Source organism: Salvelinus alpinus, chromosome 21 (assembly GCF_045679555.1).
Source record: "Salvelinus alpinus chromosome 21, SLU_Salpinus.1, whole genome shotgun sequence".
Lineage (NCBI taxonomy): Eukaryota > Metazoa > Chordata > Actinopteri > Salmoniformes > Salmonidae > Salvelinus > Salvelinus alpinus.
This window is the reverse complement of record NC_092106.1, coordinates 10,392,821-10,406,724: the sequence shown is the minus strand read 5'-3', so window position 1 is coordinate 10,406,724 and position 13,904 is coordinate 10,392,821. Positions and strand designations below refer to the sequence as shown.

Below are 13,904 nucleotides of genomic sequence, written 5' to 3'. Positions count from 1 at the left end.
TCCCTGCACACCAGATCGCTGTGACGCAGTGCACTCTGGGTTAGCCCGGGTATCAGGGTTTCCTCCTGGACTCATGCATCCTGTGTCGGACGTTCTCAACATTCACAGGGTAAACACCGGAGGAACCCACTCTGCTTCCCCACATTTCCCCTGGATAAACAACTGGGAGGCATGCGTACACACCACATGCCCCCCCACCTCTCCAAAAATAAATAAGGGACTTGTGGCTCTTGTGTTTCTAGTGTCTTCGGTTTCCTCTCCCCAAGGGGTGCACTAATTAATGTAGACAGGCAGATGGGCAGAGGGGAGTAGGCCAGGGGGTATCAGACAGAGGCTGGAAGCAGCGACATTGTGACCATATCACTGTCTGCGGTGACAGAATGGTGTAAAAACACACACACAGATTGATGACCCTGTTGATCTTTGCTGTGACACTGACTGCCCTCAGTGCCCTGTGATCCCTCCCAAGGTTCCTGTTTGTTCCCTCGACCAGCATCCGCTCAGCATCCTCTCAGAATCACACCCTTTAAAAGCTGCCCTCCCTGGACCACGGACATCTAGGGATCTCAGCAATGCCACCACAAAATGTTAATTATCAACACTGATATGGATTGAATATCAACGATAGATCGTGTTTTGCTGAGTCTGGAGTTACAGCATGGTTTTGGGTGTATGATTGGCGAAGGAATAATGGCTCTATATTACTGTATGTCTTGGGTCATCAATATGGTCAGTCAGTGGTGGGATTTGTGGTGAGGGTGACTGAGAATAAGTATAGAAACGGATTGTGGTTGTGTTGAGTAGTGTTTTGGAGAATGTGTTTGCGCTCTAGTGGGCTGTGGGCAGTGTCTCTTCTGTAACTTCTATGTTACTGTTCCTTCTTATCCTCAATCACAGCGTTGCCTAGATGTGTGTGTTCATTACAGCCTTGTGTACGGCCTTGTGAACATGCAGCTATGTGTGTGAGAGCACGGCTGTTTGTACATGTGGTGGTAGTGGGCCATTGGTGTGTGCCTTCCTACAGTGTCTGGGGGGCTGCTGAGAGGGGAAGTGACAGTGACACACATCCTTTGACCTTTGACCCGCGCTCAAGGTATTCCTGATTGCTGGGCATCAACAGGAAACAGTGGCGTTGACGCAGCAAGTCCTCAGGCCGGGCTCAGCCTAGCAGACTGTTATGGATGAGAAGAGCGAGAGAACACACACAGACGTCCCTGAAACATACTGGGAAGAACAAGAACTGTTACAGAAGGCAACCATGAATGCCCCATAAAGCCTTTATACGTTGTAGTTTGTTTAAAGTGTGATCGTCAATAGTGTACTTTTGGGAGATGTTTTTCAAGGGTATAGTTTGTTGTTTAAGCTGATCACTGATCAGATATTATATGTTTTCAATCAAACAATCCAGAAGATGGTTATTAATTAACAGAAGACAGGTTCAAGGTCCTTTGGCCGAAGGTTTATAAACACACTTCCTCTTTCTTTTTCTCTCAATGCTGTCCATCCATTAACACACAAGGAGAAGGAGGCCCAACTGTCTCTCTCTCTCCCTCTCTCGCTTTCTCTATGCTGGTCTAAACTGTCTTTCATGTCCTATAGTCTCACACTGGAAGGGTGATATGAGGTGTGTTTGTGTGTGTGTGTCAGAACCTGCAGCTGGTGTTACGGTAGTGTGTGTCAAGGTGAGCCAGGCGCAGTGGGAGAACTCCTACACGAGGGGCCAGTGTTCCTGAACTAGGCGCGGACACAACTTGTCACTGACTGAGAAGTCTGTAAGGAAGTAGAGGGAATTGCATCCTGTTTGTGTGTGAGAGAGAGAGTTATGGGCCAATCTGTGAGTAAAGGGCACGTGGCCATGGCAATGAGAAAGGGCAGGGAGTGGTAGGGCAGAGGTTCAAGAACGTACTGTGTACTGAAGTTAACAAACGGGGATAGGCTAGTGCTATATCACAGTGTTGACTGGAAATAGCCATGTCTACTTTTAACCCTAAAAAGGAAATCCCTAATATTTCCATGCCGTTTGATCCTTCAGTCTGCTGAAAAGCAGTTATCAGCCTCCGACAACGCAGGTTTCCACAGGAAAGCACGGGACGCCGATTAGGCTACCACTCAAACACCAGCCCAAAGAACTGTTCTCACACTACAGCGCAGACTTCACTCTTATTTCCCCAGAAATGTTCTGATTGTACTTGTCCAAAAGATGAATAAAATATGAATTTTAATTAGATGACACTGTATTTTAGTACTCTATTTATTTTTAAAAATCTTTCTTACATTTCCCCTACAGTAGGTTATATTTGCCATAAAAACTTTGAATGGGGCCAAACTCGTGCCGATTTGAGCTAATCTTTTTTTTTTTTTATCTAGCTCTAGCAATTGCTGCCCTCTTGTGGTTTCAGATAAAAACACAGCTTTAGTCACACGATGAGTCTTACAATGAATGTTGGAATGAATTATGGTGTCACGGTAAATCTATTGTACACACAAATCTGAAGCCTCCACTGAAGTTAGAAGAATGAAATCCCACCCCACCAGTTGAGACCAGAATCCACCAATGTATAGCTCAAGAAGACTACAAGCAACTATAGGCCTAAGCCAAACAGCTAGTAGCTAGGTGATTAGTCTCCATACACACTAGGTAAGCAACACATTACACACAGAAGAAAAAAACGGTGTTTCTAATGAGGACTGAAGTATGAATGCTGAGAAAATCAATAAAGAAACTAAAGTAACTTTTTGAAAAGGCATATTTTAGTTCTGCAGTATACCAGGTAATGATTCTATGAAAGAACAGCGTTCCTTTTTGGCCCAATGCATAAATGTTGCCAGCACTGAAGAGCCCGGTCTTTGAGTGTTCCTCTGCATCATGGAAGGCATATTGAAGAGAAGAAGTGCAAAAAGGTGAGTGAAGTACCTCTTAATCAGGCTCCATTCAAATGTCTTTTCTGTTTGCTCCATAGGACATTAGAGGAATCACTCAGGTATTGACCGCACACATCAGAGACATAGACTGAGTGTACAAAACATTAGGAACACCTTCATTATATCGAGTTGCATCCCATTTTACTCTCAGAACAGCCTCAATTCGTCAGGCATGGACTCTACAAGGTGTCGAAAGCCCATGCCGGCCCATGTTGATTCCAATGCTTCCCACAGTTGTGTCAAGTTGGCTGGATGTCCTTTGCGTGGTGGACCATTCTTGATGCACTTAAATCTTTTGTCTTGCCCATTCACCCTCTGAATGGCACACACATAATCCATGTCGCAATTGTCTCAAGGCTTAAAAATCTTTCTTTAACCTGTCTCCTTCCCTTCCCCTCATCTACACTGATTTAAGATGTGACGTCGTAATGTTTTGATAAACTCAGTGTACAACATGATTAATGATCAAATCCATCTCCTATTTTACATGTCAACTATCATCTACAGCCGTCCTAGATCTGATGGACAGATCTCCGGTGGAAGGGGGAGTGGGAAAATGAAGAGGAAAACAGAGTGTGAGGAGAAGGAAAGGATTCTGCCTGTCAGTCCATCAATATTTGACCCACAAGTAAGGTCCGACCTATTCCTAGCTTGGGATCATCATAATTAGAAAATATTTCCACAAATGCCAGCTTTTCACAAATGTCTTACCTGTTTTCTATTTCTGACTGCGCAATATACGTACAGTCAACGGCTCAGCTTTGATCTCTTCTCTCAAATATCTAATGTAGTTTTACCTGGGTTTCAGTGGAAGCAGCCTCTGTATGTACACATCTTGTACTCCAGGGGGTGCTAAAGAAGTTGCTCTTGCATCACCCTGTAACCAGTGAGGCGGGAGAGCAGAGTCTGGACAGCATACTCACACAGTTGTATGAGCTGGAGAATGCTGTAAGACTGCCTTTTTATACATTGAATACTCACTGAAGAGTTGGCACTGTCTTTAACACTGTCTTTAACAATACTGACAATCACATTCATCCAATAACAGAGAGGTAAACACCAACCAATGGAGGCAAGGGTGTGTCCATCCAAGACGATATGTCGGTTTGACCTGCCAATGGACTTCAGACAGCTGGAGAGTGGGTTGGATGGATGTGCCCCAGATCATTTCAGAATGTGAGATCTGTCATTCATTCATTTGGTGGAAGTGACAAGATTTTGGAGGTCATTCTCGTCTTTCTCTGTGTCCCAGCCAGGCCTCTCTCCACAGGGCTATCTCTGCAGGTTCTGTCGAGTGTGTAAGCGAAGAAGCAACCTCTACAGGAGAGTCTTTGAGAAGTTTGATAAGGACAGTGATGGACTGCTTTCTCTCAAGGTAAATCCAAATCAAATGGCGTCATGTAACGTGGCTTCCCCACCACAGCGGATGGCCTGAGAGGAACCCTCACCAGCAGGCGCCGACCCAGTAGAAACAATAGTTAGACTGACTAGTTTATGGATGAAATGTGAGAATCGAAATCCATTTAAAATGTATAATCCTGTTACAAAATACTATGTGCAAAACAGCAGCTGTGGACAAATCTATATCAAATCACAATTTACAGACCACGTACAATGGGCTGTGTCTCTGTATTGCAGGAAATGGAACGTGGCATATGCGACCTGTACATGGCCGATGTCATCGCTGGGCAGCTCCAGCGGCTGGTGGTATTGATTGACGCAGATGCAAAATCACACTTTGACTGTGTGTCATTCTGCCCTGTCTGAAAGATTATTTCACGCCGCGTTAATGTAAGTCAGTCTTATGATTGACACATAACCAACTGTCAAATGACAAAATAAACACACCAGGTGCATTCATATGAATGAGATGAACTCGCTCACTTTCGCATAAAGAACAATCAATCAAGAAAAGACCAGCAAATATATATATCCGTATGTTCTTGAAAGTTACTATTAACACTGGGTTAAAACAACACTGGAAATACATCTGCAAGTTTTTGTTTTAGTAAAGACATGGAGGAAAATGGTGAAAATGACAGTTTGGAAGAGGCAGACTTCAGCTCACTGATGGGGAAGCTCTTCTACTACAACATTTCACCTCCAACGACTAGACTGTTGTTAATGATTTCAAGACTTAACACGTGTTCAAACAAACCTAGACCAGCACCTCAAAGGGAAGTTCCAGACTTGATAGGGCTTTCTTTATAGACACTGTGGCTGTTGAGACTAGGGCCCCTGTAACCTAGTTAGGGTCACCTGTCATCGGTGTCAATTTATATAAGCGTTTAGTAGGATTATTTGAATAAACTTGTCAAAGCCAACATTCTTGTAATGTAGGCCTACTTATTTCCCTGACATACATGCGTAACTGGTATACAAGTAAAGCACTGTTTATGTATATGACAAGAGCTAGCAAATAAATGCAATCCATCATTATAATTGTTAACTTAATCTTCAACAAAAAACTCCCAATATTAGAGATTTAGTGTAGGGGCCAACCAACCATGAGCTCTGTGGTGTTCAAAACCACCTCGTCCATCTCCAACCTACCTCAGATGCATCACAAATGAGTGACTTAACATGGCCTACCGAAACTAAACGTGCATACATCCAACAGGCAAGTATCCATTTCGTGAGAAATTTCTAATCCATGTTTAAACACCCAATTCCATGGCTTTACGCCTACCATAAACAGTCAAATCGAGTAGCACGAATTAAATCGTTTGATGAAATCAACACCAGACTTTTAGGTATGTTTAATTTAGATTGTTTAATGTTAATTCCATGCTGTGTTTCAGTAAGAACAATACAGGTGCTCTATCTGTGGCTCCAGTCAGATATCCAGTAGTACAAATTAGCTTTAAGTTACACATAATGCAGCAAAAAGAAAAGAAAAACATGAACAATGTAAAGGAGGGGAAAGAGGCAGAAAATCTATTCATTAACTCATGCAGGCTTGAAATCATCTACTTAGAACCCTGTCATTTTGCAACAGAAGCCAATCGAGAGCCGTTTCTTTACTAAACGCGACAACGCTCCCTCGGATTTTTAAAACCGCTACCAGCCACCATCTGAAAATCAGCAAGTACGCACAATACAGTATTTTAGCACAAAGTACAATCCAAAACATCACAATAGAATCACTATGGTGTAAAAGTTAAGCATTTTGCTCCACGTGGATATCACAAATTTTGCCGACTTCCTCTGAAAAACTAAGTTAAGAAGAGCACTTTGTTTAGACTTGCCCTTAGAAGGTTTAATGATTTGCATCTCTTTCACTAACACAGAAATATTACAGCTCCCACAACTAATAGACATATCAGTAATAAAAGTTAATTTCTGTAATTACATTAAGAAAAAAAATTCTCAAAATACATCCAGCAACTGATAAAATAGAGGAAAGAGCAAAAACAAAACAATAATGAAGATAAAAATCAGAAATGCTTGTACCAAGAAAAATAAAATTATCCAGGGACTCTTTGTCTTTCCAAAATTGTATGTCGTCTCAATTAAGTGGTATTTATATTTGAATTGAATTAAGGGAAGAAAAAAAAGTTAAGAGAACTGATTATCTCTAAGACCCTGAGGGTCAGAGAGCCGCTGTCACTTGGGCGTGGTGGCTCCTGTTGGGACTAGGTTTTTTTTTTTCATTTTGGGGGAGGGGAGAGTGTGGAGGCGGGGGGTCTCAAGTTGGCTGAGGTCTTACTGGGGCTCGTCCTCCACATCTTGCAGCGCCTCTTTGTTCGGTTGTTCTTCACCCGCTTGAAAACAAGAGAAAACGGACAGTGAGGGCTGGGCTTTCAGGTTATTTACAAGAGACAACCCTCAGTCTAGGTGATCAAAATCAGTGTCCAAACAGAGATGCTGTGGAAGTATTGCATTACTCCTGTGACAGTTTTAACCTGGTCTCCAAAGTTGCAGGTGGACAAGCCGAAGTGAGCCGGTGGTTTCATTCAGTGTGCCACATGTCACATCTTAGCACATGCAGTGAAACTTCAACCACTAACTACGACCTCGTAGAGCACATCAAAACGCACTAGTGTGGTGCTTCAAATAAAAAGGACGTCTCAGAGTAACTAAAAAGCTTTCGAATTAAAAGTCCTATTTGGGCGATACTTGACGACAACCTAATAGATTACTTCAGTTTATAATTGAGAAGCAAATTTGATTTGTGAATTTCTCCTTAGCCATCTAGCTAATGCAGTAACATACAATATTTAAATCCCTCTTGATAGATCTGCCCATGATGCTATACCCAAGTATTATATTCCCAACATTAGCCACTATATTGTACAGGCGTTCCGTTGCTAGTGAGACAACTGTCTATTTGTGTCATGCTACAGGACGCCCAGTCAAAGACAGACAGGATATCCCATACAGCCGCTCAACAACTGGTGCCATGCTGTTAGTCCTCCAGTCTCCACAATACACGGCTCATACGATCGCTACGGAGATCAGGCACCATACATGAAACGATCAGGCAGGCGACTACAGCGCGTCAGACTCGACACACAAACCAATGTTCGAACTTGGTGAGACACCTTGTAGCCCCACAGAGAAAGATCGTCACCTTGTACCCACAGAGCTGTCCTACAGAACCCAATTACCTGTCAGCTGTCCAAGACACGTGGAAATCAGAACATGAAAAAGACAGTTGATCTAACTAAATGCATTACTGATACACCAGTGATTTTTTTTTTATCACTACGTAGAAGGACAATTCATAAGGCACACAGTGTGTGAACATACAACTTTCCCCATGACACAAACCGAGGATGGGTGAGTGGCGTTGCAGTGAGTTAGTAGTGAAGGGGGACAGAACACAAACGAGTCAAACCAAATGCAGAAAACACTTACAAAGTACAGATTATGGGAAATAAACGGCTGTTTTGTTCCTTTAGGATTCTACACAAACGGAAGGAGAGAGGAGAGATGAGTCGGACGTTATGATGAAGGTTGAAGAAGCTACAACTCTAGAGGGCAGAGAGAGGGGGGAGAGGACCACTAAGCAATGCGGAAGTAACTGCAAGGTGAAAGGCACAAGGTTGGGTTAGAGACGGATGGAGAAGGGAGACGTTAGGGTTAGCGTAATGATCCACGTCAGCAGCTCTGAAAAGAGCCGAATAACCAACAGCACACAACTCAACAAGATTGCGTGCTACACTCTTGTGGTAGGATAACATCCGTTTACAAACATATTGTAATGGACTAACTAAAAAAAAATGACAAAGGTTAACTGCTGTAATGTTGCAAGCATACCTCAGACTGGAAGAAATTGAGGAATTGAGCATGCTCTCAAAAAGCTATTTCCCCCCCTTCATAATATGACCAACTTCCGCCATGCATTCTAAAAGTCCAAGTGGGGGACCTCTGACTCACGCTTACCATCTCCCTGCATGTCTGAAGTCCATAGTGTCAGGTTGTCGCGTAACAACTGCATGATTAGTGTGGAGTCCTTGTAGCTTTCCTCGCTCAGCGTGTCCAGCTCTGCAATGGCGTCATCGAACGCAGCCTTCGCCAACCTGCAGTACAAACACCGGTCTTATGTCGCACTCGTATTAAGAGAATAGGTCACGGTATCGAATCAACATAAAAATAAAAAAAAGTCTGTCAAGGGAGAGCCGTGCGAGGTACTTGCCTGCAGGCGCGGTCGGGCGAGTTGAGGATTTCATAGTAAAATACGGAGAAGTTAAGAGCGAGGCCTAGGCGAATGGGGTGTGTAGGTGGCAGTTCGATCATGGCGATGTCGCTCGCAGCTTTGTAGGCGACCAAACTGTTCTCTGCAGCCTCCTTCCTGTCGTTCCCGGTGGCAAACTCAGCCAGATACCTGTGGTAATCGCCTTTCCTGAGGGAAGACCAAGACGGAGAAGCATCAGTGGGTCACCGTGGTGTAAAAGATAAAGGCTCCCTGCAAACACTGGTCCATGTGAAAAACAACTACGTTCTTAACTCAGGGACGTGAACAGGACAATTTTACAAAATCTAGGGGATAGGTCCGTTTCGATGAGCAACAAAATGGATGGAGGATAAATGTCAGAAAAGCAGGAGGAATCACAATCCCTGCTCTATGCTTTATTCTAGAGCCATTAAGAGTTTTTCAGGTGTCCTGACTGTGGTCACTAAAGATCCCATGGCACTTAAGAGTAGGGGTGTTACCCCCGGTGTCCTGGCTAAATTCCCAATCTGGCCTTCATACCATCATGGCCACCTAATCATGCCCCGGTTTACAATTGGCTCCTTCATCCCCCCTCCTCTCCCCTGTAACTATTCCCTAGGTCATTGCTGTAAATGACAATGTGTTCTCAGTCAACTTACTGGGTAAAATAAGGGTTAAATAAAATACATACAAATAGTTGTGGAATACTATTCTAACAGGGCCATAAAAAAAACACCAAGAACCATCTACCAAGCATCTATTCCCAAACAAGTGAAGAGGCTCGTACATTTTGTAGTAGAAGACCTTGGACTCTCCCGTGTTGGCAGCTGGAATAAGGTGCTTGTCCAGCACATCCAAAATGTCATTACAGATTGACTTCAGCTCGTTCTCAACCTGCAGGAGAAAATGACTCAATGAATGACCAGCCACTGGCACAATGTTAAACACAACAAGCAACACTCAACAATACACAAATGGTATCATTCAGGTGAATTAGCCCAAATTATTTTATATCATTCACAATTTTCTCCAGTAGAAACACTACCATATTGATTTAAGAGTGCTGCAGGTCAAATGCTTCTCCCATCGTGTCAAATCTCTCTCACACCAGTTCTACACGAATGCACTCAGTGACTCATACTTCTGGGCTTACTCACTGTTTGCCTGTATTCCCGGATCATTTTCAATTTGTCTTCTCCACCCTTGTTTTCTTCCCTTTGTTCAATACTGCTGATTATCCTCCATGATGCTCTCCTCGCCCCAATGACATTTTTGTAGGCCACTGATAGTAGGTTTCGCTCCTCGACTGTTAGTTCCACATCCAACCCGGCCACTCTTTTCATGGATTCCACCATTTCTGTGGGGAGCAGAGAGGAAGTCGTAAGTAATAGGGGCTGAAAGATCATAAACAAAATAAAACCACGGGACAAAGTTTGATGACTTCAGAGATTTTTTTCTTATGACAACCTAACAATACAATCCCAATCACAGAAAGTCCTATTTACAAGCGTCTCTGTCCCTAAACCTGGGCCTTTATTCACAGAGTCTCAGAGTAGAGCTATGATCAATTTTGCCTAATCGATCATTATGAATAAGGACAGGTGAGACCGGATTCTAGATCAGTATGCCTACTCTGATGTGCCTAATAAATACAGGTTTTTGATCATAAAATCTTGGAAGGTAGTATCTGCTGCAACATTTATGCTTAATTCAGTCATGCCGAGGCATTAATTCTACAAGACTACATCTATACCCAATCAACGTATACCCAGTGACAAGGTACATAACCATACCTTTCAGAAACAGATAGTTACATCAGTGTCAAGAATGAGAGCAGCATGTCTGTGAATAATCGCATTTGATTTGAGGGTGAAATAAAGCAGCTAAACTGGTTTTACTTCAGGGCAAATCAAAGCTGCATGTGGCCAGCCAGACAGACGTGACCATGCCCTGTAATAACACATCTAAAAACAGCTTCTGCTTCATGCCAATTGACAGGCACGTTAGCTAGCTTGCTAACTTAGCTACCTACGTCAAAATTGCTTATCATTGGGGTAGGTTTTGTTTCAGGTCAGTCTTCGATACGTCACACCCAGATAGCAGGCTATGGCTAACGTTGGACCACGAGAAGTTTAGTAAACTAGGGTAGGGTATTTGGCAGGCCAACAGATTTACATATTTCGATTGCTATCTAGTACTGTAGTATGTTTACATTGGCTGATATCATTGGTTGGGAAAAGTAATCCCCACGTAGCTAGCACATATAACGTTAGTTGGCTAACGCGTCAACTACCACCCCACTTGCTTGCTAACGTTAGCAACCTAGCTCTCGCACCATCAATAATCCGCCATTTTGTATTCTCTTTAAATTATCCATATATTTAAACAAATCTGGTTAAATGGCAATCGTATTGGCTAATTAATGTTAGATACACAACTAACTAGTTAAGCTAACGTTAGCGCACTGACTTCACCGTCCTCGCTCGAGGCCCCCCGCAAGAGGGAGGAGGATGAGTGAGTGCAAGTGTTAGCTATGTTGGTAGCTACTAGCTAGCTAACTGGTGAAAAAAAATCCAGCAACGAACATGTCCCTCCATCGAATAATACAATTGTCTCTTACCGTCATATCTCTCAGCCTGTTCGGCGAGTTTTGCCTGATATACTAAATCATCCCGATCGCCCATTTTGTTCCGAGTGTCGAATAGTCTAGTTTAACTGACAAATTGCTAAAAAGGCTCGACAGTAGCTGCTACTAGGTCAATCTGTCGGCGGTTCCTGGAAAATCAACGGATAGATCAGTGGCGTTTCCACCCCACCGGTTCTACTGGAGTAAAAAAAAATGGCGAAAATCTACATCCGGGAACCTTTCACACCACACACGCATTACCTCCATTGAGGATCACCACTTGCTCAGAAAACCCCCTCCCATTTTTGCACGGCTTGGCAACCAGTGACTCGGGATTCCAGACATTTACATTTCCACCCACCGCACCATTATCATGATGAGCATGACCACATTAACTTTTTTTTTAAAAGCATGATAAGGCTTTCTCATTCTTTCTTCTTAACCAGAACACGTGAAACAGGCTGGCTGTGATATCTTTAACAAATCTGGGACCAAGTTTTGGTAGACAGAACTGCAATAATAATCAGCTGTCTGGATATTTAAATACAAATAAACACCCAAGTAGGCCAACTGGCTTTTTGTTGGTCTATGTTGTTATGTATGACAAGTGAGACAAATTATGAATGAAAAAGTCATTGCAGTTTGATCTCACATTTATGACAATCCACAAGATTGATAGGGTACAGTATTTTCATTTGCCAATCCTTTGACTTTATTTACTATGTATATCTTAACACATTACATGTTACAGAAAATAAATGGTCATTTCAATTGTCTTGAAAGAATATAGTGTTATAATACAATGGCACATTTTGATATCCTCATAATTTCCATTTGCGGTTGCCAACCAAGCCCCCTTATGAAAGGTAATGACTTCCACAGGGTTACAAAAATACAATACTTTAAAATATTTATAGGCCTGATTGACAAAACAAAAACATAAAAATAAGAGCAGATTACATAAACAGGCATGCATTGAGAGAATGAATGAAAAAGCAGACATTTAACAGATGTTAATACTGGAGTAACTGATTACAAAGAAACTAACTGTAATCAGTTACATTACCAGCTAAAGTATTGTAACCAGATTAGTTACTTTTGAAAAACTAGATTACTTTTAAATTCAGAAAGGATGTTTGCGAAAAAATACATTGACACCTTTGTTTTCTCAATGACATTCAATTTGGCATTGCAACAAGGTGCAAGTTGAAGTTTGTTACACCTGAGCAGGTCTGACCACAAGTCAGAGACCACTATGACACCCCAAATGTGTTTGATGGTTCCTTTTCATCTTCTTTTAATGCTTATGAAGACGAAAGTAATCAGATTGTTACTGAGTTTGGGTAATCCAAAAGCTATTACTGATTACAATTTTGGACAGGTAACTAGTAATTGATTACATTTAGAAAGTAACCTACCCAACCGTGCCCTTAAACATAGATTGTGGCATAAATTGGCTATAAAACAGTTTGTCAGTCGGTCCGAAAGCTACAATTATACAGAGAAATGGTACAAGTTTGAGGACAATGGAAAACCCCTGTTGTTTGAGGACAATCCAATTGTCGAAAGGTTATATATTCGATTCCTCTGGACTTTGCAGCATCTACTACCCAGAACCTACATCTAAGGACAGCAGATTGTGTATTTTGGATGAGGTACTACATAATTGGAGTTTAACTCGTATAACCATACTCAAGTCTTCACACCCTGACAATGCATGCATTTGGATTTTTCACAGCTGCGTCATAAATTTTGGGCTAAATTACCTTAGATTATATATTTTTTTTTTAAAAGCCAGCACAAGGTCTGCCACAGACAATGAACACACAGCAGAAAAGGCAAGAAAAGCAATTGAAAGGGAGGGGCCTGAACTGGCAAGTAATTGTAATTTTTTGTGTTGATTAAAGTGCATTCTGAAAATAAAAAATTTCACCTCCAGCATCCTCAACTCAGACAACTGTATTGATCAACATGGGCTAAAGCTCGGAGGCAGACTAGCACTTCGGTTCACCCAGCACCTCTCTGCCTAATGCTGTTGCAGTGCACCCTAGTGGCCAGTTCTACTGAAGACGGGGTAACCCATTTCTCAAGTCACCTATGCCTTAATCTATGGGAAACCACTCTAGGAGGTGACGTTATCCAAGTGAATTTCAGGGGCACATTCAGTGGGGCGCAAAGCGTAAGAATGGTCAGATACAGGTTTCATTTATAGTGGAACAGATACGAATCTGCAGTGTACAGTAAACGACATATCTGTAACATGTATGATGCTGTGCCAGGGAGCAAACTTAGCCAGTATCCTACATGATAGGAATGGAAAGATCATTGTCATGTGTCAACAGGTGGACTTAACTGTGATCTCTTATCAACAGAGGACACCTATTCAAAGTTGACATCCTAAGTAATAGTGTGGTGGTTTGCGGATTTAGTTTGGTGGTTTGTGGATGCATGCAAATTAAAGGGTGTTTCGCTCGCTCCATTACACTAATGAATACAGACAGACATCAATTCTCAAAATATAGTGGATGACAGGAATCTAGAACGGAAAAGTGAGAACACAGTGTCAATACAGTGCCTTGACCTTGTAACCAACGTGTACAGAAGAACAAGTACTACCGTAATCAGTTTAGAATCTAACAGCTTCCAAGGAGAAAGCCAATTCATGTTACCATTGAGCTTATGTCATACAAAAAAAAA

General features: G+C 42.3%; 1 protein-coding gene across 2 annotated transcripts; it reads right to left on the bottom strand.

Moving 5' to 3' along the window:
* Positions 1-5,676: 5,676 nt before the first annotated feature.
* On the bottom strand, positions 5,677-11,545 carry LOC139547812 (14-3-3 protein epsilon-like). Of its 2 annotated transcripts, XM_071356911.1 has the most exons (7): positions 11,202-11,525; positions 9,739-9,938; positions 9,369-9,475; positions 8,564-8,770; positions 8,311-8,447; positions 7,783-7,830; positions 5,677-6,686 (listed from the first exon to the last, which is right to left on the bottom strand). In XM_071356911.1, the coding sequence occupies exons 1-6, from the start codon at positions 11,263-11,265 to the stop codon at positions 7,823-7,825; spliced, it is 723 nt and encodes a 240-aa protein (XP_071213012.1). In that variant the 5' UTR covers positions 11,266-11,525; the 3' UTR covers positions 5,677-6,686; positions 7,783-7,822. The 2 variants fall into 2 exon arrangements, with proteins under 2 accessions (XP_071213012.1, XP_071213011.1); XM_071356910.1 differs by lacking the exon at positions 7,783-7,830 and having other exon boundaries at positions 11,202-11,545.
* Between the last annotated feature and the right edge of the window lie 2,359 nt (positions 11,546-13,904).